General features: G+C 35.0%; 2 protein-coding genes across 2 annotated transcripts in view; one reads left to right on the top strand and one right to left on the bottom strand.

Annotated features, from left to right (window-relative positions):
- Nucleotides 1-12,534, top strand: part of ADAMTS3 (ADAM metallopeptidase with thrombospondin type 1 motif 3) — a 273,293-nt gene extending 260,759 nt beyond the window's left edge. The window contains exons 21-22 of the mRNA XM_012551960.3: nucleotides 1,616-1,733; nucleotides 9,659-12,534. Of these exons, the coding sequence (XP_012407414.1) occupies nucleotides 1,616-1,733; nucleotides 9,659-10,215 (675 nt within the window). The 3' untranslated portion in view covers nucleotides 10,216-12,534. The remainder of the gene's footprint in view (nucleotides 1-1,615; nucleotides 1,734-9,658) is intronic.
- Nucleotides 12,535-15,741: 3,207 nt separating this feature from the next.
- NPFFR2 (neuropeptide FF receptor 2) overlaps nucleotides 15,742-21,711 on the bottom strand; it is a 28,656-nt gene continuing 22,686 nt past the window's right edge. The window contains exon 5 of the mRNA XM_031942162.1: nucleotides 15,742-17,953. Coding sequence (XP_031798022.1) covers nucleotides 17,101-17,953 — 853 coding nt within the window. The 3' untranslated portion in view covers nucleotides 15,742-17,100. The remainder of the gene's footprint in view (nucleotides 17,954-21,711) is intronic.

The raw sequence follows: 21,711 nt of genomic DNA on the forward strand, positions 1-21,711 counted from the left end.
AAGGGCATTTGTGACCAGAATTGTGAAAAAAGGGACATAGTAGCTGTTTTCTAATATTTGAAGTTTTTTTTATTTGTTCTTTATTGTTGCTGTGAGCTATTTATTTGTTTACTGCTAGAAAAAATAATAATAAAATTCATTTGAAGAGAAATAATATTTTTTGTGTTTTGCCCCTAAACCTGGAGCAAATGGATAGAAGTTGCAAAATGGTAAACTTAGGCTGAATACTGGGAAATACTTTCTAACAAAGCTTCCTACAGTGAAAGGAGCTACCTTGAGAAGGCTGAGTAGCATAATGGTAAGAATGCTTGGTCTGGAATCAGGAGCATCTTAATTGAAATGTGGCCTCATGTAACCCTAGGCAAATCAGTCATTTAACTTCTATTTGTCTCAGTTTCTTTTTTTTTTTTAATTTTCACTAGCATTTTATTTTTAAATACATGTAAACATATATTTTTGTAAGAATTTTTGTTCCAAATTTTCCTCCCTCCCTTCCCTTCTCTTCCCCCAACATAGCAAATAATCTGATATAGGTTAAATATGTTCAGTTCTTTTAAACATATGTCCATATTTGTCATATTGTGTAAGAAAAATTAGAACAAAGGGGAAAAAACATGAGAAATAAAGAAAGAAACAAACAAAAAGTTGAAAATATTGTGCCTCAATCCATATTCAGTCTCCATAGTTCTCTCTCTGCATGCAGATGGCACTTTCCATCACAAGTCTATTGAAATTGCCTTGAATTAGCCCATTGTTGAAAAGAGTCAAGTCCATCACAGTTGGTCATACAAAATCTTGTTGCTATGTACAATGTTCTCTTGGTTCTGCTCACTTCACTCAGCATCAGTTCATGTAACTCTTTCCATTGTCTCAGTTTCTTACAAATGGAAATTGTGGTAAAGAGGTTAAATAGCTTGCCTAGGATTACACAGTAAGTGTTTAACATTGTATTTGAACTCAGGTCTTCTTCACTTCAAACCCGATACTCTATCTCCTGAATCACCAAGTATTTTGATATAGAATAAAGTTTTAATTTCTAACTTCCTGTAGTCACTTAGTTTTGCCTTTATATATGTGAACATAATTTGAGTCCCTTCTGAGTTTGGAGTCATGTGAGTTATAGATTTGAATGTTTTCTCTAAAACTTACTGCACTTTAAACAAAGGTTAACATGTTCAATTTGTACAATAGAAGAGTTCATCCAAGCCTGTTTTTTCATATGTAAAATAAGGGATTTTTAGTAATATAGAGCATTCATCTCACAGGATTATCATAAGAATCAAGTGGGATAACATATGTGATTTTAAAGGTTCTCTGAGATTTTCTCAGAGTTTTTTGAGTTTTATTCTGATATTTTGCCTCTAGCTATTTAAGCTGAAATTGGAATGTTTGGCTAGGGCTTGAAGAACTGTCTTTAACTTTGTGCTATTTTGCCTATGGAGGAAACAAAACCATTTCAATGGTTTGTAACAGGTAGAAGTCACACAGCAGATATGTGTGTGCTTGTGTGTGTGTCCGTGTGTGTGTATGGGTATCTGTGTGCGCACTTGTAAATTGGGAGTTAAGACAACCTATTTTGGCAGAATTATCTGTGACCCTTCCCTTTGTTTTTCAGTGTTCAGTAACTTGTGGTGAGGGAACAGAGACGAGACAAGTCATCTGCAAGACTGGAGACCAATGTAATGGCGAAAAACCCCTCTCAGTGAGAGTCTGTAAACTTGCTGCTTGTAATGGTACGTGTAGCATTAAAATATTTTACTGCATTGATAAGGTTTAGTGTAGAGTGTAAATAAAAGTTCTCATTCAGCATTGTACTGGTGCCAAACGTATGACAACACTATCAAAATCAATCTGATAAGTTTACTCGCAAAGTTTATATCCAAGCCAAAGCCTTAAATGAGTTCATGACTATGGATGTCAAAAAGTGACAGCATCCTTTTTTGGTGGTGGCCCTATAGACTTGTGTAATCTGCTTTGAATTTAGTCTGTTCTTGTGCTTTGGGGTTTTCTGCTCAATGTATTATCTGAATGTCAGGAACATTATGAAAGTCTATCACGATCAATATGTTCCAGATTCAGAAATCTGTCAGTGAAATTGATCAGGGGAATGGTAAAGATCCTTATGAATTTCTACAAATAGAAACACATCGCTTCTATTTTTGCTGTGTGGGATTTTCATCCCATTTATGGGAGAGTCACCAACAAGTCACCTACAGTACAAAAGATAAGATCATAGCCTATCCTCGCTGTTGTTCAATCATTCATTTGTGTCCAACTCTTCATGATACCATGTACCATAATAAGGCAGGTCCTTCTATCTTCCACTCCCTGATTTAAACTCAGTTTTTCCTGACTCCAGGTCTGATGTTCTATCTACTGTACTAGTCAGCTACCCTGAACCTCTCCCATGCAAATGTAAAAGTAATTACTTAGATTTGGTGATATAGTCATTGAGTCAATGGTGACACTTTAAATATATTAGTTCATCTTTATTCCTTTTTATATAATGTAAGGAGAAGATTGGTTATCTTTTCAATTGGAACTTATAGCATTTTATAAAGCATTTGTAGGAGATCTTAGTTATACATGTGTGTAAATATAAAGAAATGTGTACTCCTTTTGTAGCTATATAAATGCATTTTCCTTGTTTCATTCAATGAGAACTTTGAAATATATACATCTATTTATCAATGTATACTTCATAGTCACATATTGTTACTCATCTACCTTGAATTTTTCTAGTGATTGAAAAGTTAAATGATTTTTACTATGTTAAAAAAAACTTTGATTCATATATAGACATTATTATCTGGGTGAAATTTTCTAGTTCTGAAGAATACTTGGATGAATCAGTTATGATGTTTGTCACTAATTTTTTCCCTCTTCTTTTGAATTTCCAAAACCTGATCAGAGCTAGTACTTATGATGGTCCTTAGGCTATATAGCTAGGCTTTTGGCAGTTTAGTTCTACCTAATTCTGCCTCTTCTCTTCCCTTCCTCCCTCCTTCCCTTCTTCCCTCTTTCCTTTCTTTCCTTCCTCCTTCCCTTCCTTCTTCCCTTCCTTCTTTCATTCCTTCTTTCCTTCCTCCCTCTCTTCCCTTCATGTGCCTATCTTTCCCTGTCTCTCTCCCTATATCTCCTTTCCTCTTTCTTTCTTAGACTTGCCAATGCATTCAATAACATTGCTTAGCATTATTGCTAGGATTCTGGGCTAAAGAAGTTTGTCTGTCCCTGGCCTAAAGTATCTTCACCTGCTAAGTAATGTTTTCTGCCTTTAAAAAAATAAGTAGGTAACAGATATTTCTTAATATGATTTTTCCTTTGCTAGCTCAGAAAGTTTTTAGGAGGGGAAAATATTTGGAACAGACTTCATTTTAATATATATTATTGTATAGATATGAAGGAACACTAGGGGGAGGCAGAGTACATCAGTATTTAGTGGCGTTCTGAAATATTTTAACTTGAAAAATTTATGCTTGGAATGGCTAATTCAACACAAACACTTTCAAAGCTGAAGATCAATTTTCAGAGTCAGGAGTTATAAATCTTAGTGTTTAATTTTTTAAAAATCTGTCACATATCTTTTTTTTTTTTTAAGAATTTGAGAATTGGAAGGGATTTTAAATGTCTGTCATTACCAAATGTCTTATGAATCACTCTTTACCAATTCAGACAGCTCCATCCAAAAAATGGGAAATAATTTCATTTTGTCTTCTCTTGTCTTTTCAATAAGTTTATTAAGTAATCCTCTCACTTCGTTAAGGTGCCCTTTAAACAAAGTTTACATGTTTACTCTGTATACTGAAGGAAGTATAAGATGGAAATATGTTATTAATCAATGAATTTCAGGTGAAGATAGTCCATTTAAAAAAATCTCTATCTCACATAACAATTGGAAGCTAGCCATTCTATTTACCCATTTCCCAGTTTCTCTGGTATTAAAAAAGGCTGAAATTCATTGTTCTCACAGACAAGCTCATAGATTGAAGTCTGAAAGTGATCTCTGAGATCATGTAGTCCCCTAATCCACCATAAGAAGAAGAGCCAGTAACTTAATGGAGTAAATGCAGAAAGTAATTATTAGGGCTCACATTTCACTCAGGTTCTCTGATCCCCAAGTCAGTGTTCTTTTCACTGTTGTTTTTTGGTTATTTTAGTCATATCTGTCTCTTTGTGACACTATTTGAGATTTTCTTTACAGAAATATTGAAGTAGTTTGCCATTTCTTTCTCTAGTTTATTTTACAGATGAAGAAATTGAGGCAAGCAGGTTTAAGTATACTTGACCAAGGTCACACAGCTAATAAGAGTCTGACACCAGATTTGAATTCAAGAAGATGAGCTTTCCTAACTTTGGGTCCATTAGTCTATTCACTATATCACCTAGCTTTCCTCTCTCTCTATGGTGTTATGTTACAAAAGTGCCATTTTGATTGCTGTTTTTCAGTTTTTGGATCCATGCTAATTCTTATCTGGTAAATAAGTATAAGCTATGCTCCCCTAGAGGTTTCCTTACCAGAACATTTTCTTCAGGCATTCCTTTTCCTTCACCCTCAACAGATTCTTAAGCTAGATAGAAATCTATTGTATCCTACTTTAAACAACATTACATTATTCATAAGCTTTCAGACTTTGAGCTAGAAGGAATCTTAGCTGCCCCTATTCATCATTTTAAAGACATCTTTATGGTAGCTTTATAAGTTAACAGCTGCAAAAGGCCAAAGAGCTCACAAAATTGCAGGGAAAAATATTAACTGGAAAAAATTCTGGTGATAAGAGATTACTTTATGTAAATGTGCGGTCAAATAATTTAATTTAGTTCAGTTCAGTTCAACCAACACTGATCAAACACTGGGCCTGGAGAAATATAATGATAAAAAAAATAAGTAGTCCTTCCTCCAAGAAGCAAACATAGGAGAAAAGGAAATGCAATATGTATACAAGTAGTAAATGCAGAATATGTGCAAGGTAAAAAATAAAAGTTTCCATAAAATAAAAATGTTTTCAGGTACTTTTATGAGTCATTCTCAAGATCACTTGGGTTTTTGCAAAGTGTTTTCCAATGATCTCAAGTGTTGTTATGATATAACTATACATAAATATCTGTGAACTTTTGCACATGTAAGCGTATGTATTTATTAAATTAGAAACCTTAAATTAGACACTTAAACATTTAAATATCAGATACTAGTATCTGGATTGTAATGTTTGGGCTAGCTTTCTTGGAGATCCTTTGGACGGGCCTTGGTCTTTAGGTGGAGAAGTGATGAAGGCAAGAGAGCCACCAGGAAGATGGTCAAAAATAGAATGTCTCATTTCCAGTCCTTCTCAGCCCTTATATACCTTATTGTAATTATTACATCATTACAGCAGACTGAATATGTGTGAACTAGAGAACCATTACATCACCATGCTAAGTACTAAGTATATATAAGTATATATATGAACTAGAGTACCATTATTTCATCAATTCCACTGAGTTAACACCTTGTTTAAAGTATACTTCTCCAGAGTTCTGGCCCTCTACATGGTATATATTCAATTTTTAAGTAATAAGTAAATTTTTAAAAATACCTACTATATGCTAAGCAATGTGCTAATTTCTGAAATACAAAAAGAGACAAAAGGCACTCATTACCCTCAAGGAACTTATAATTTAATGGGGAAGACAATACGCAAAGAAATATTTCAAAGCAAGCTTTATACTGGACAAGTAGAGAAAGAAATTAACACAAAGAAGGCATTAGAATTAATAGGTATTGTAACACACACACACTCATGCACATATATTCACATATCATGTAAACATTCAGAGGAGCTGAGGTGAAGTTGTAAAATAAAGCAAACACCAATAAAGTGGCATAACTAATAATTTTATTACTAATCAAAGACTGGGAATCACTATCCTTCATCATTTATAAAGCCTTGGTCCTCCCTTCATATGTTCTCTTATGGATTATAGAATGCATATTCATAGCATAGATCTTGAACAGTTGAGGAAACTGAGGTTCCTAGTGTTAATTGACTCGATCAGGGTCATAAGTGTCAGAGGTTGGAATCAAACAATATTCCTTCCTCTGACTTTATAAATATGTATTTCACTACTTCCACAGTAGTATAGTTTTGTTTATATACAATAAGTTCTTTTGGGGGGCATGAAGCCAAAATTAACATAAGTCAAAAGTACTATATAATGAAACCATCAAAAATACATTGAAATTTAATTTTGATTATGCTATAAATTGGAAAAGAGAATCTGGTTTTAGAAATCGATGACATCCTTACATATATTGTCTTCTTTCTGTATCCCGAACATTGGAAAGAAAAAAACAAATGCAACAGTTTTGTGGAATTTTTTTTTTCTTTTCAAAAAAAATTTTATACATTTTTATTTAAAGTTTTGAGTTCCAAATTCTGTCCCTTCCTCCTTTTGCCCTTCCCTGATATGGTAAGCAAGTAGATATAGTACAATTAGGTAAAACACTTCCATATTAGTCATTTTGTACAAAACGGAGAAAATGAAAGAAAGTGAAAAACAACATGCTTCAATCTATATTCAATCAATAGCAGTTCTTTCTCTGGAGGTAGATAGTATGCTTCATCATTAGTCATTTAGAATTGTTTTTTATCATTGTATTGCTGAGAATAATTGTTATTCCTAGTTTTTCATCAAACTAGATTGCTGTTACTATGAACAACATTCTCCTGATTTTGTTCATTTCACTATGTATCAGTTCATATAATTCTTTCTATGTTTTTCTGAAATCATCCTGTTTGTCATTTTTTCTAGTACAATAAAATTCTATTACAATCTTATCCTATAGCTTGTGCCCAAGTAATGAACATCCCTTTGATTTCCAATTCTTAGTCACAACAAAAAGAGCTGCTATGTATAATAAGGTCCTTTCCCCCTTTTTACATGTCTTTGGGATATAGCTCTAGCAGTGGCATTTTATGATTTTTTGGTCATAATTCCAAATTTCTCTCCATAATGGTTAAATCAGTTCATAATGCCACCAACATTGAATTAGTGTCCCATTTTTCCCACATCCCATCCAACATTCAGGATTTTCCTCTTTATTAATTTATTTATTAATTGGGGCTGACTTGTATTTTTATAAATTTGACTCAGCTTAATATTTGAGAAATGAATCCTTTATTAGAGATCCTTGTGAAATTTTCCTCTCAGTTTTCTGCTTTTCTTATAAGTTTGGTGTCTTTGTGTAAAACCTGTTAAATTTTATGTAATCAAAATTCTTTATTTAGATTTTATAATACACTCTCTATGTCTCCTTTGATCTTAAATTCTTCCCTTATCCATAAATATGACAGATAAACTATTCCATGTTCTCCCAGTTTGCTTATGGTATCAACCTTTATGTGTAAATAATGTATCCATTCTGACCTTATCTTGATATATGGTGTTAGATGTTGGCCTATACCTAATTTCTATCATGCTGTTTATCGGTTTTCCCAACAGTTTTTGTCAAATAATTAGCCAGTACCATATTGTTTTGATAATGACTGCTTTATAATATAGTTTGAGATCTTGTATGGCTAAACCAACTTGCTAAAGCTTGTTATTTTCATCGATTCCCTTCATATCCTTGAGCTTCTGTTCTTCCAAATAAATTATTGTTTTTTCTAAATCTATAAAATAATTTTTGATAGTTTGATATGGCACTGAATAGATTGATTTAGATAGAACTGTAATTTTTATTATGTTGGCTTGGCCCACCAGTAAATTGTAATGTTTTTATTAGTATTTTCCTAATTGTTTAGTTCTGACTTTATTGTTGTGAAAAATATGTAATAGTTGTGTTCATGTAATTTCTCAGTTTGTCTTGGCAGGTAGAGTTCTAAATTTTTTATATTGTCTACAATTATTTTAAATGGAATGTTTCTTTTTATCTTTTGCTTTATTGGTAGACTTTATTGATAATATATAGAAATGCTCATTATTTATGTGACTTTATTTTGGATCCTGCAACTTTGCTAAAGTTGTTAATAATTTCAAGTGGTTTTTAGTTGATTTTCTCATATTTCTTTTCTAAGTATTACATTATAACATTTGCAAAGAATGATAGTTTTATTTCTTCATTGCCTCTTCTTCAGGCTATTTATTTTTTATAATAATTATTTTTCAAAATACATGCAAAGATAGTTTTCAACATTCACCATTGCAAAATTTTGTGTTCCAAATTTTCTCCCTCTTTTCCCCATACCCTGCCCCCTAGACTACAAGTAATCTAAAATAGTTTAAACATGTGCAATTTTTATACATATTTCCACATTTATCATAGTGCACAAAAAGAATAAGATCAAAAAGGAAAAATAAATAAGAAAGAAAAAACAATCAAGCAAATAACAACAACAATAACAAAAGTGAAAAATACTATGTTGACATCCATTTTCAGTCCCCATAGTCCTTTCTCTGGATGCAGATGGCTCTCTTCATCTGAAGTCTATTGGAATTGGCCTAAATCATCTCATTGTTGAAAAGAGCCAACTCTATCTTAGTTGATTATCACATAATCTTGTTGTTGTTGTGGACAATGTTCTCTTGGTTCTACTCACTTCACATAGCATCAGTTCATGTAGGTCTCTCCAGACTTCTCTGAAATCATCCTGCTGATTGTTTCTTATAGAACAATAATATTCCATAACATTCATATACCATAACTTATTCCGCCATTTCCCAACTGATGGAACCCCAGTTCCTTGTGGCTATTTATTTTAACACTTACAAAACCTCCTTTACTGAGTGTTAATTACTTGCCTATTTTAAAATAAATTTGACATTAATTTCATTAAAACTAAATTGAATTCATTTGTTTTTAAGAGAAAATTACTTTTCAGACAGATCATTTTCCCATCTAGATGTTTGTATAAAAGTTAATGAGGACAACTAAGTGGTGAAGTGGATAGAGCTCAGGGCCTAAAGTCAGGACAATTCTTTAGTTCAAATTCAACTTCAGACTTTTACCAACTGTGTGATTCTGGGGAAGTCACTTAACCCTGCTTGCCTCAGTTTCCTCATCTATGAAATGAGTTAGAGAAGGAAATAGCAAACCATTTCAGTATCTTTGTCAAGAAAACCTCAAATGGGGTCACAGAGTCAGACATTACTGAAATGACTTGAGAACATTAATATGCCCAGTACCCATCTCACAGCAAAAACTTACCAAATGTTAACTGAATTAAGAGATATCTTTTAATCAAGATGGCATTTTGAATAACTTTCATTTGCTTCATAAGTGTAGTTCCTTTTCTATTTTATTTATGTCATTTATGGTTCTTACAGACTGAGGTCTATCCTTTGACTATATCTTTGGTTTAGATTACATACATTCTTGCCAAGTTGACTCTAAAATGGATCCTGTTTTTCCCAAAATTTCCATTAGACAATGAGCCACATATTGCTGCTAAGATGTGCCTCTGGGGATTGAATTGAAAGCTGTGAAAGAATCATGAGCTTATTAAGCACTAACCTCAGCTATGTTTATTGTAGGCTGTTAACATAGAAATATTCATCCCGTGAATTGGTTCATAAATTCTTATGTATCACAATGGAAATTCCATTTGGTTAGTTTTTAGCATTCCACTTAAATCTTTTGAAATATTAACTAAAATTTTGTCCTTTTCTTTTTTATGTACAGATGAGCCATGCTTGGGAGATAAGTCAATCTTTTGTCAAATGGAGGTCCTGGCACGATATTGTTCTATTCCAGGTTATAACAAACTTTGCTGTGAGTCCTGTGGTAAGCGTGGTAGTACGCTCGCCCCACCATACCTTACAGATGCTGCTGAAACTAGTGATGGTGCAATTTATCACCCCAGTGACTTCCCTAGTTCCTTAGTAATGCCGACACCTTTGATACCTTATCGGGTGGGGTCCACGGCCAAGAAGAAATCTCCAAGTAGGTTGCCCTCCTCTGAAGACAACTCCCATGTATATACAGACAATAAACCCAATGGTGCTAACTTACTCCAGGGGAGAGCTCACCAAACAGAGAGCAAGACCTTGAGACCTGATCAAGAACCAGCCCCACCTTCTACCAAGAGTCACAGTTTCAATTCCTCTTCTCAGATGGCATTTCCTCCTGTGGCAATAAATGCTTCCTCTGGTGTTTTATCTCCAGCAAGAACCTCAAGGAAGAATATTAAGGCAGCTGACAAGAAACATCCTTTAAGACCATCCACCGTGGAAAGATGAGAAAACTAATTTTGAAAGGGCAGAAACCATAGGAAATTCTGGACACCCCATGGTGCATATTGCTTTTGTTGAAAGCAAAACTTTCCACAGGTCATCAACTCATTCATTTTATGTGTAAATGGAAGAGCAAAAAAGTGCTGGTTCACTTTCTAACTGCTTTCCTCCTCCTTTCATTCTCCTTTGTCTGATTAGCTTGAATTCATTGGAAGAAAGCACCAAAGATTATTAGCAGAAGTGAAAGTGAGTTGCTGAGTGTATCGGCCTTTCCTTGATACAGAAAAGGGTGGCTGGAACCAATTTTGCACATCAGCTGATTTTTTATTTTTTAAAAAATCACATGTAAAAAATAAACCAGAGGTATGAAATGTTTACATGTCCACAAAATATTTTAGAAATGGAACAAGAGAATCCATAAGACTTGTATTCCTATTTATCTATATAACAGATATTATATGAGCAAATTTGCAGCTGTTGTGTAAATACTGTATATTGCAAAATCAGTATTATTTTAAGAGATATGTTCTCAAACAATTGTTTACTCTATTACATTTCTAGATATTCTAGGTGCCAGCCGTTGTGTACTGATGCCTTATGAACATTCCATGAATTGATTTTTAAAACAGCCCATGATGTAGGGGACCTCCAGTTTGACATGAATTGGAGAGAACTGGAAATGCAAAGCTTTTGGTTGGGTCAACAATGTGATGCTTTAAAAAAATTTAAACTCAAGATGTAGAAATGTCAGTCCAAAAAAGCACTGAAATTCTGTGAATAGTCAAAGACAATAGAGAAAGTTGTTAAATGTGCATGTTCTGAGTATAAACCAACCAGAGCTTAATCATCTTGGTCTCAACAAGTACTGTATGAGTTTGAGTAACCATGTGTCTTCTTATTTTTCATGCTTTTCCCAAGAAGTCTAAATAGCATATGCTCTGAGAGTTATAGAAAGTAGTCATCTGGTTACTTGATGAACTGTGACATTCACAAGGGAGGAGATATTTGGGAAAATTTGTTTGACCTATGGAAGTCTAAAGAAGCATCACTAATCCAAAAGAGGCATTCACGTACATTGCCAAGAGCATATGGCAAAAGCAGGGCTTGGGAGAGAGAGGACATTTGAGGAAGCTTCAGTTGAAAGTTGAAATAGAGATATGTGTTCGGAACAGTTTGCTACGGCACCCACCACCATTTATCTAAGTGCAAATCCAATAACATATGAATAATTTGTGTCCATTCTCACCTTTCCTACCAGAAAGTCAACCACACTAGCAAGCAGATGTAAAGTACATGTATATAGAATTCAGAACTGAAGATATTTATTAAAATGGTTGTTTTTCTTGATAGTATTTTATGTAATAAATATTTACACTAATAGCAGTGACATTGTGGTAAAAATAGAGAGATCTAATTAGAGACATATGTTATACTGTATACCTAGAACAGAAATTTAAGCTAATTAAACTACTGTAGTTGAATTCTTGAACTCAATTTGAGAAAAAAAAAAGTCTGATGGTGATTACAAACATCTTACACTTTTAAAGTTAGTTGGTCAAACTTTAATGAGATCACCTTCAAAAAAATAATAATAATAATAATAATAATAATAAACCATCAACCAAAAAATGCTTCATCCTATGACAGTTTAAAATGAAAATATAATTCAATGAAAAAGTAAATTCATAGCACTAAATGGAGCTATGATCTAGATTAGGATTGAATGCATTGCATTTTGGAAAATAAGGGAGAAAATGGAAAGTTTAAGAATTGTGATTTTTCCAGATCAGCTAGTTGAGTAGAAATACATCCCCCAGCTGTGGGGACATACCTATTGTAAACTCGAATGTAGCTTGGTTAATACCAGAAAGACCGGGATGTGAAACACGTGGCTCATGGTGCTCTTTGTCATGTGGACTTAGTAAACTAGCCCACTCAACATTAACTCAGTACCTCTCACAAACTGCTGCTGCTTTATGCAAGCCATTTGAAGGTCAAAGTAATTTAGTGAGCTGTAGATTTTTTTAGACCGTCCCTGAGCCTCAAACAGACCAATAAGATGTTTATTTTTTCCTCATGCTGATCCAGAAACACAACTCTCTCTATGTTGCTGAGGTGTCAGCATTTGTCTGTATACACAGGGGCATATGCAGGTCTATGTGGGCATACATGCACCTCCAATAAAGATGTATATATTATTTCCACTCCAAGTCTTTGGACTTTCTTTTGTACCAAGCTCAAATTTCTTGTTCATAGAAGTGTACACTACTGATGCTATTTGTTGTATTGGGGAGCATGTAGCAATAAAAATGTTAACAAAATCCATTTCTGTCTGGGTTGAGTTAGTTTTTCTTTTTTACTTGCACTCTTTCAGTCCCCAATTTTTTGGTGGTGTTTTTTTGTCTTACATTTTCCACATTCTTCTCCAGTGGCCAGATATAGGTCAAAATGATTGGAGTGAGCCTTGGATGCAGTGGGAAACCTCAGCCTTTCTAAGCTATTTAACAGTATCGGTTTGACTGAGGCTATACTCATTTAGTGATAAAGACTAGGTATCGATTAAAGCAAGTTAAAAAAATATCTAAATAAATGGGGAGGGGGGTTTAAAACCCTCAAGGTTCTGACCAAAACAGAAATGATTACTATTTACATTTACCCTGAGAGAATTAGGACCCAAACAATGACCAATCGGGTCTTGGCCTGGGCCCTATTGTTGGCCACTTCATGAAAGTCTAGGTTTAAGGTCTACCACTGGACCTAAATGGCTGTGGAGGGGAAAGTGAGGCAGGTGACCTTGCCCAGCACTCCCTCACTTAAATCTAATTCACTGACATGTCACGGTATCACCTCCCTGATGTCATGGTCCTCTTTGAGAAGGAAGGACAAACAACAATGGTGATCCTAGGATCATAAATCTAGAGATGGACGTTATTTTGGAATAACACAACTGTTGCTAACAGTTACAAATTGTTGATTTCTTGGAAAACATTTAGAAGCGATGTAGAATAGCAAGAGAATGCTTTGGAGTCAGGAGATCTGAATTCAAAACCTGCCTCAGAGTCACTTGTGTGATATTGGGCAAAACATTTATTCTCTTAAAGTCTCCATTTCATCATCTGAAAAATGAAAGTGTTGGATTTTGTGGTCTCTTAGGTCTTTCTGTCTCTAAATCTATGATTCTATGAATTTTACATGCAATCTGGGGAGAAACACATAATCATATTATATTGCCAGATGCTGTGCTAAGCACTGAAGGTACAAAAGTAGAGACAAAAATATCTCCTTTCTTAAAGACACCTGCATTCTCAGGGAAAAACAATATATATAAATCAGAACATATATGGCTCTACCTTTTCTTGTTGTTCAATCATTTTCAGACTTGTTCCACTCTTCATGACCCTATTTGGAATTTTCTTGGCAAAGATACTGGAGTGATTTGTCATTTCCTTCTCTGTCTAACTTTACAGATGAGGAAACTGAAGCAAATGGAGTTAAGGGAATTGATCTAGATCATACCTAGCAAGTTTTTGAGGCCAGATTTGAACTCAAGAAAATTAATCTTCCTAACTTAAGGCCCAGTGCTCTATCCATTGCCAGCTTCTTTCCCTCATACACATTCATGGGTCCTGGGGTGGGAGTGGGAGTGAGTTTGGAATACCTCTTGCTTCTTTTGCCATCATCACTGAGCATCTTTTCTTCCTTTGAAGTCCACTGAGTCCACTTTCCCCAAGATTCTGTCTGGAGTCCTCTCTATTCTCTTGGGAACATCCTCATATCCAATGGATTTAATTATCATCTCAATGCAGATGATTTACAGATATATATCTGTTGATCTATCTATCATTTACCTCTTCAGCCCTCAACCTATCTCTTGAACTTCAGTTTTATGTCAATGTTTGTTTATTGAACATTTCCAACTTATTGTTCCAGTGACATCTTGGACTTAAAACATTTAAAACAAAGTCACAATTTTTCCTCCCAAATAAACCCTTCACCTGAATGTTCCTAGTTCTACACCACTATCTTTCCATTCATCCACATTTGAACCTTGATGTCACCTTTTACTCATTCTCCCTCTTCCTACATATGGATTCAGTTTCCAAATCTCTCCTTTAAAAAAAAAACCCAAATATTTTTATTCACACTGTCATTTCTTACCTGGATTAAGTACCTTCCTAATTAGTCTCCTTCCTCAAGACTCTCCCCATTTCAGTTCATTTTACAAGCTCTAATCTATGTCACCCCTTCAATAAACTCTAAGTCCCCTACTGCTTCTATGATTGCTGTTTAGCTTGCAAAGTTCTTTACAACCTAACTAGCCCCAAACTATCTTTTTATGTCCATTGAACTCCTCCTCCCTAACTCAACTATCCAACCAGCCTGTACTTGTCTCCATCTCTCACACACACACACAACACTGTCTCCTGTCTCTGTGACTATGATTTTTCACCCTCTAAATTCCATTAGTCTCTTTGCCTACAGGGCACCTCCAGATGTGTGTTTTACTGACTAAACAATTCTAAAATCAAGTCTCAAAACAAGTTCAATGATTATTTCCCTTGAAATTATCAACTTTTCCTAGCCTTAATATTATTAAGAGAATGTTATCTGCAACAATCATTCCCCTCAGGTCAAGTTTATTGTCATATACTATTAATTCTTTATATATTATATTTCTAAGACATGACCCTCTCTCTGTATTGACAGTGTTTTCTCTATGTGTCCTCTCCTCTCCCTCCTCCTTTTCTTCCTGGTCTTCCTCTTCCTCCTCCTCCTCTTCTCTCTTTGTGTGTCCTTGTCTCTGTCTTTCTCTCCCCCCTCTTCTATATACCTTCTCTTTCTTTTAAATTCCCCTTATACACACTCATGAGAATCGTATTCCTTAAGCATTCTCCTGACAATATCACAATTTATTTGGTAGACTAGATAGATCCATTTGCTTTTTTTGTATTAGGGCAGTGAGATGGCACAGTAGATAGAAATTTTAAACTTGAAATATTTAAGACCTGATTCTTTCCAAAGAAGCACACAACTTAAGGGGCACCTAAGAGTGTATTTCATGTACAGTATTCATAAACTTCAACTTGCTTTGTAAAGGAGGGAGAATTTTGAGTTCCTAAACAGTGTGATCCCCTAATCTAGCCTTTAAGTCAGACAATGGAGGTTTCCTGGACAGTGTCAACCTTCGCAGAGAAGTAGTAAGCCCTACACTTGATTTTGTAAACTTACACTGTAATTAAATAATTATAATTCAGTTATGGTATAAACCTTTTTAATGAAAATATGATTCCAGAAAACATTTCTAAGGAATAACTTTATTTTACTATTCTACCTGAAGCAAGATAATTTAAAAAGGAATGAGAAAACATTTAAAAAGCATTATATGCCAAGTACCATGCTAAGCGTGCACATAGGAAACAAGGCAGTCCTTGCTCTCCAGAAGCTTACATTCCAAGCAGAGGAGACAACACATATTAGGAAGATAGGTTCAGCTGCAGATCAGATGTAGCATCCCAGTGATCCTTGGGGTGTACGAGCAGGGCGTATGATAAGGTCCAAGAGTCCTTAGAATGTAATGGCAGGCTATTTGACAATGCTTAAAGATTTGCTGAATTTCCCAGTGGTCCCCCATTTTACAGGAAGAATTATTATGGGCATTATTATTGTTGTCTAAGCACTGTGATTTGGCATGTCTGACCAATAGTTGAGAAGCGATAATAGACCTGAGGACCTGAGTAGAAACTGACTACTATGTAGAACAGAGGTGAAGATGAAGGATGCAATTTCCATAACATTCATTTGCTATAACTTATTCAGACATTCCCCAATTCATTACTGAGCAACAGGGCAGGGGAGAAGAAGTGCTCCAATTCCCCATAATCTGAGTCCTAGGTTTATCTGATAAGATAAAGAGTAATGTGATTTTTTTCTCCCCTGAAAAACACACTCTTTTGTGAGATTCAAATTAATTAAAATTTTTTAAAAATCATTAGATGTTTATTATATGCAAAATACCACACCAAGCCCTGAGGTTTCACAAAACAAAGTAAAATAGTCCCTTCCCTCAAAGAACTTATTTTCTAGTGAGGGGCACATTCTGGACTAAGTCTGAACTAGACCAGGTTTGGAATGAAATGAAATGCTTGTATTCCATCTAAAAAAAAGATCTACTTATTTATGATATGGAAAGGATATTTGGCAAGGATCCAATTTCTTGTGGGCTCAGACCTAGGGTTATCTCTACATTTGCTGTGGCAGTGCGGTCAGTCAGAAGGGTGTCAAGCCTGAAGATTACTTGATCCCTTGCGTGTTTGCCTTTTGAATGGAGATGACCAAGAAGCTACATCTACGGTTTGAATCTTGGTTTTCTGAACTATGTCTTGAGGATTATTTCATTGCCTTTTAGGCAAAAACCAGCATGTTTGGATGTTTGTGGAAGAGATGTTGCTCTTTCCACAGAGTTTCTCTATTCCAACAGAGACAACTTTTTAGTCAAATAAGAGGATAATAAGAGAAGGAACGTTCAGCATATGCTCCATGGGTTGATTCTTACAGGTCCATGCTCATGCATGCTTTATGAGGAACTGGGAAGGATCAGAAGATAAATTTCCATGTTTATGAAGGAGTTGTAATCTAGGAAAATTTCTACTTTTCCAGGAAACATAGACCCTTATTTTCTACAACCCCACCAAATATTTCATATCCATCCATTTATCATCTATCTATCTATCAATCTATTTACCTTCTATCTAACACATACACATACTCACACCAGGGAGTGGTTCAAGAGGTGCAATTCTTAAAATAATTAAGTTCCATTAATTGAAGTGGAGTCAAAATTCACAAAAAAGAAACTATATCTAGTTGTGAAACGTAGTCTCTATAACACCTTTATGCAATTTCTTTCATAATACTCTTTTCATTAGAAGTATCTCCTAGGTTTTCCCTGGTCAGTTCCTGCTTAGTCTTGGACTGAGGTTCTGATGGCCTCCTTAAAGCAGCTTTTTCTCCTGTGGGGTTCTGAAATGAAGGCTTCTGTGCCAGCTTGGTAGACATAGCTATGGCAACATTACCCTTAGCTCTTTGTGGATAGGTTTCATCCACCCTTTTCTGGCAGATCTGGACCCGAAGAATGTTTTGAAAACCACCTCGGAATTTCTTATTGAAGAAACCATAGATAATGGGGTTCACACTACTGTTGCAGAAGGCAAGCCAATGTGCAAAAGGATAGACATAAATGTTGATGACCTGCAGCTGGTATGCAGAGAGGTTGCTGTAGTCAGAGAGCATCATCAAAGTCCAGAGGGGTAGCCAGGATAACATAAAGAGCAAAGCCACAATCAGAAGCATCTTGATAACTCTCTGCTTCTTCTTAGACACCATCTGACTCTTCTCTTGAGTCTGCTTGATCCTTAAAGACTTTGCAGTCCTAGAGAGTGCAATTCCAATTCTGCCATACATGATAATGATGATGAACAAAGGGATCAGGTAGATGTTGGCAAATAACACAGTGGTATAAATTTTCCTCATTTCTGGGCTTGGCCAATCCTCCCGGCACCAGTAGAGAGGGCTGGTTTCATTAGGGGAACTGAGCTTAACTCGGTAATATTTTTCTTCCTGTACATGTAGCATGACTGCAGATGGAAAGATGATGGTGATGGCCAGGACCCAGATTATCACAACAATTCCTAATGCTGCCTGCATGGTGAGCTTTTGCTTGAATGGATACACAATACATAGAAACCTGAAAAGAAAGACAAGGATCAAAGAGCACTTATTATGTAATAATAGTCATCATCAGGTAAATTGAATAAATTATGTCTAGGAAAAAACACACATACATTTTATTTAACTTATTTCTGTTTTTAAAGTGCTTTAAGATCTATCTGGCAGTGGTAATAAAGGGAAAGAACAACTAAAGATGAAAAGAAGTAGGCTATTTTAATTTTAAGAAGAATTGATCAAAAGAGTTGTTGATTAGTTTGATGAAGAAATGTTTACATATATGTTATGCATACATATGTACATATTTTATATATATATATATTTATGTATCCACATATGTTTATGTAAACCAGGTTTAAACATTTTCCTAGAACTCTCCTAATTAGCAGAACAAATGTTAACAGGTTTTGCCTGCCTGAGAGAAAGAATTGGACTTAGAAATCTAGAGAAGAGGGATGTTTTTCATTTGCTCTTTGAAAGAGATTCTAACAGTTCAGATTCTCTTTGGAAGAAGAAATAGAAAGACCTCTTAAAGACACATAGTAAAAGCTACCTTTTTAGTGAGGTCCTGATTTCTGGCTTGCTTGTCTCTGACAGAATTTGTGGCAAAAGAATCTCATTCAAAATGCTCAAGGATTCACTGGAAACCTGAGTTAGATCAATACATAGACATACAAGTTATTGCTTGCAAAGTTATGCCATACACATACATCTTTTCATGGAGCCTTCTCCATCCATCCCATCCTTCTTCCAGAGTAGAATGACTGCTTAATTCTGTGTTCTGTTCCTTCTTCCTTTCTCTTCTTCCTCCAGAACTGTCTCATCCCTTTTTTGGAGGAAAATGAGATTGTCCTTCTTCTACTACAACCCAATGGCTATCAGGTCCCCTGACCTCAGGTTCTGAAGTGACCTCTAGGTGGAATAGAAGAGTATTCTCCCATTTATTGCTATAGGACTTTCTGGGGTCATTTCTGCATTTTTGCCTGGAGGAAGAATGTTTTTCAATGTTTTTTACCTTAGATTCTATCCTTGGCAAAAGGTGAATCAATTTAGATCAAACTTATCCAATCTGCTCACCATCTAAAAACTCAATTCAGGAACACCAGCCAAGGTCAAATGTTCTTGCTTAGATTGATTTGGGGTAACAGAGATGTAGGAGAGAGAAAGGAAACTCCTGATTTAACCTGATATTGGTTTTATCACATAAAGAATATGAGGTATCCAAAAATATAGCATTTTTAACTTTCCTTTTTTCTAGTATTTTTTTTAACTTAGGAAAGCTTTTGTTGTGTTTGCTTCCTTATGCTTATTTCTATCTCTTCTCATATATGGCATGGTCTGGAGTCAGGAAGAGACTAGTACTAGAAAATGTATTTGCATGGAGAGAAAGGGAAGGAACTAGCTATTGGAGCAGATGTTGGAACTGGAAAACTTCTGCTTCAGAAGGTGGGCTTTGAATAAAATGTTGAGGGAAGCCCCAAAGCAGAAGTGAAGAGGAAGAGTATTCTAGACATGGAGAATAGTCAGTGCAAAGGCATGAGGATGGTAGATGAACTGTGAGGAATAATAAGTAAGCCACAGTAGCTATATTGTGAAGTGTATGTAAGGAAGGAATTTGTGAGAAGATTGTAGAGACTAAGGGACTTTTGATGATAGAAGAATTTTATGTTTGATCTTGGGGGTAACCTTGATGGTAATAAGGGGCAATGAAGTTTGTTGAAAGGGCTGATCATATCTTTAAAATTGAGGATTAAATTTAGGAAATTAGGAAATTCACTTTGGCATGTAAATGGAACATAAATTGTGCTAGAGAGAGATTAGAGACAAGGAGGACCATTAGAAGGCTATTATAGTAATCCAGGTAGGAAGTGGTAAGATCCTGAACTAGGATGATGGCTGTGTAAGTAAAAAGAGGCATATCCTAGGGATGCTATAAAGATGATAATTAAGCACATGGAAGCTGGATCACCAAGTGAGAAAGTATGGAGTATTTTGTTTTGGATTCCTTGTTCCCCTCTCATCTCTTTGACCAATTTCTAGCTTCTCTTCCTCTTCTCAAATGAATTAATTCTGAACACTTCTCAAGGCAGATTCTTGTCCTTTGGCTCATTTTCTATATTCACTGGAACTTCTAACAACTTTCATATTTTTAATAATAATAATCAGGCACCATTTTAGTTTTGTTCTATGCAAGGAAGATGACCAATGATATTTATTCTTCTTTCTCTCCAATTAGATGAGGTTATTTGAATCAAGGCTTGAAAAAATATTTACTAAGTGTTTACTGTGTGTTAAGCACAAACAGAACTATATGATATAACCCTATTCTCAATGAGGTCATATTCTAATCAGGGGAAACACATTTAGAAAGTTTTATCTGCAATGTGATAGAAGGACCCTATGATCTAAAGGGTTGGGGCAAGTGACAAGGCTTAAGATCCATCCTCAAAATGCTTTGGCTAGTGAGAGGTCACTATATGGGGGATCAGAAGTATATACTTGCACAGCAAATGGTTATGTCTGATGAACACATGCCTTTGGACACATAGTAAAACCTGATTGCCTTTCATCTTATAGGGATATGGTGACTCCCTGCTCATCCAAGTGGTTTGGATAGTCAAGTGTGATTGGTAAGGGAAGGGGAGTGATTTTGTGGCTTAATACTAAATGTCTTGAGAAGATGGAGGTGAGCTCAAGGATTGGAGTAGAGTAGGGACTCGGAATTCCTTCCTGAAATGGAGTGAATGTGAAGTTCAGCATTCAGCTATAAGGGGCAAAGGAGAATGGAACTTTAGCAGACAGATTAGAGGGAAAAGTTTCCCCATTAATGTTTGGATCAAAAATATTTGGGATAATTGGGATTAAATTCTACCCTTAAATATTATTGTTCTGTAAGAAATGGCCAACAGGATGATTTCAGAGAAGCCTGGAGAGACTTACATGAACTGATGCTGAGTAAAATGAGCAGAACCAGGAGATCATTATACTCGGTAACAACAAGATTATACAATGATCAATTCTTTTGGAAGTGGTTCTCTTCAACAATGAGATGATTCAAACCAGTTCTAATTATTCAATGATGAAGAGAGCCATCTACACCCAGAGAGAGGACTGTGGGAGCTGAGTGTGGTTCACAACATTGCGTTCTCACTCTTTCTGTTGTTGTTTGCTTGCATTTTATTTTCCTTCTCAGTTGTTTTTTTTTTCTTTCTAGATTTGATTTTTTTGCGCAGCAAGAAAACTGTATAAATATGTATACATATGTTGGACTTAACATATATTTTAACATATTTAACATGTATTGGACTACCTGCTATCTAGGGGATGAGGTGGGGAGAAAAAGGGGAAAATTTGGAACAGAAAAATTTTCAAGGGTCAATGCTGAAAAATTACTCATGCATATGTTTTGTAACTGAAAAGCTTTAATTTTAAAAAAAGAATATATTAAGTACAAAAAAAAATTCTTCCATTATTCCTATCTCAGATCATTATTTAGGTCAGTTATCACCTTCAATATTTAAACAAACATAGTGACCAAAAGACATTGAAGTAGGAGTATAACATACAAAGAAATCTCCCAAACCAAAAATATTATTGTTATGAATTATATATTAGTTATTTAAGATATATGCACAGATTTCATTGTATGCTGATTTAATACTTTTGACAAATCATATATATGGGATTTGTGTATGTTTTTATATGCTACAAGGGGATTTTATACCATTTGCTCTTACATAAATATAATTTATGCATTATGTATAATTTATTTATAAT

Source organism: Sarcophilus harrisii, chromosome 6 (assembly GCF_902635505.1).
Source record: "Sarcophilus harrisii chromosome 6, mSarHar1.11, whole genome shotgun sequence".
Lineage (NCBI taxonomy): Eukaryota > Metazoa > Chordata > Mammalia > Dasyuromorphia > Dasyuridae > Sarcophilus > Sarcophilus harrisii.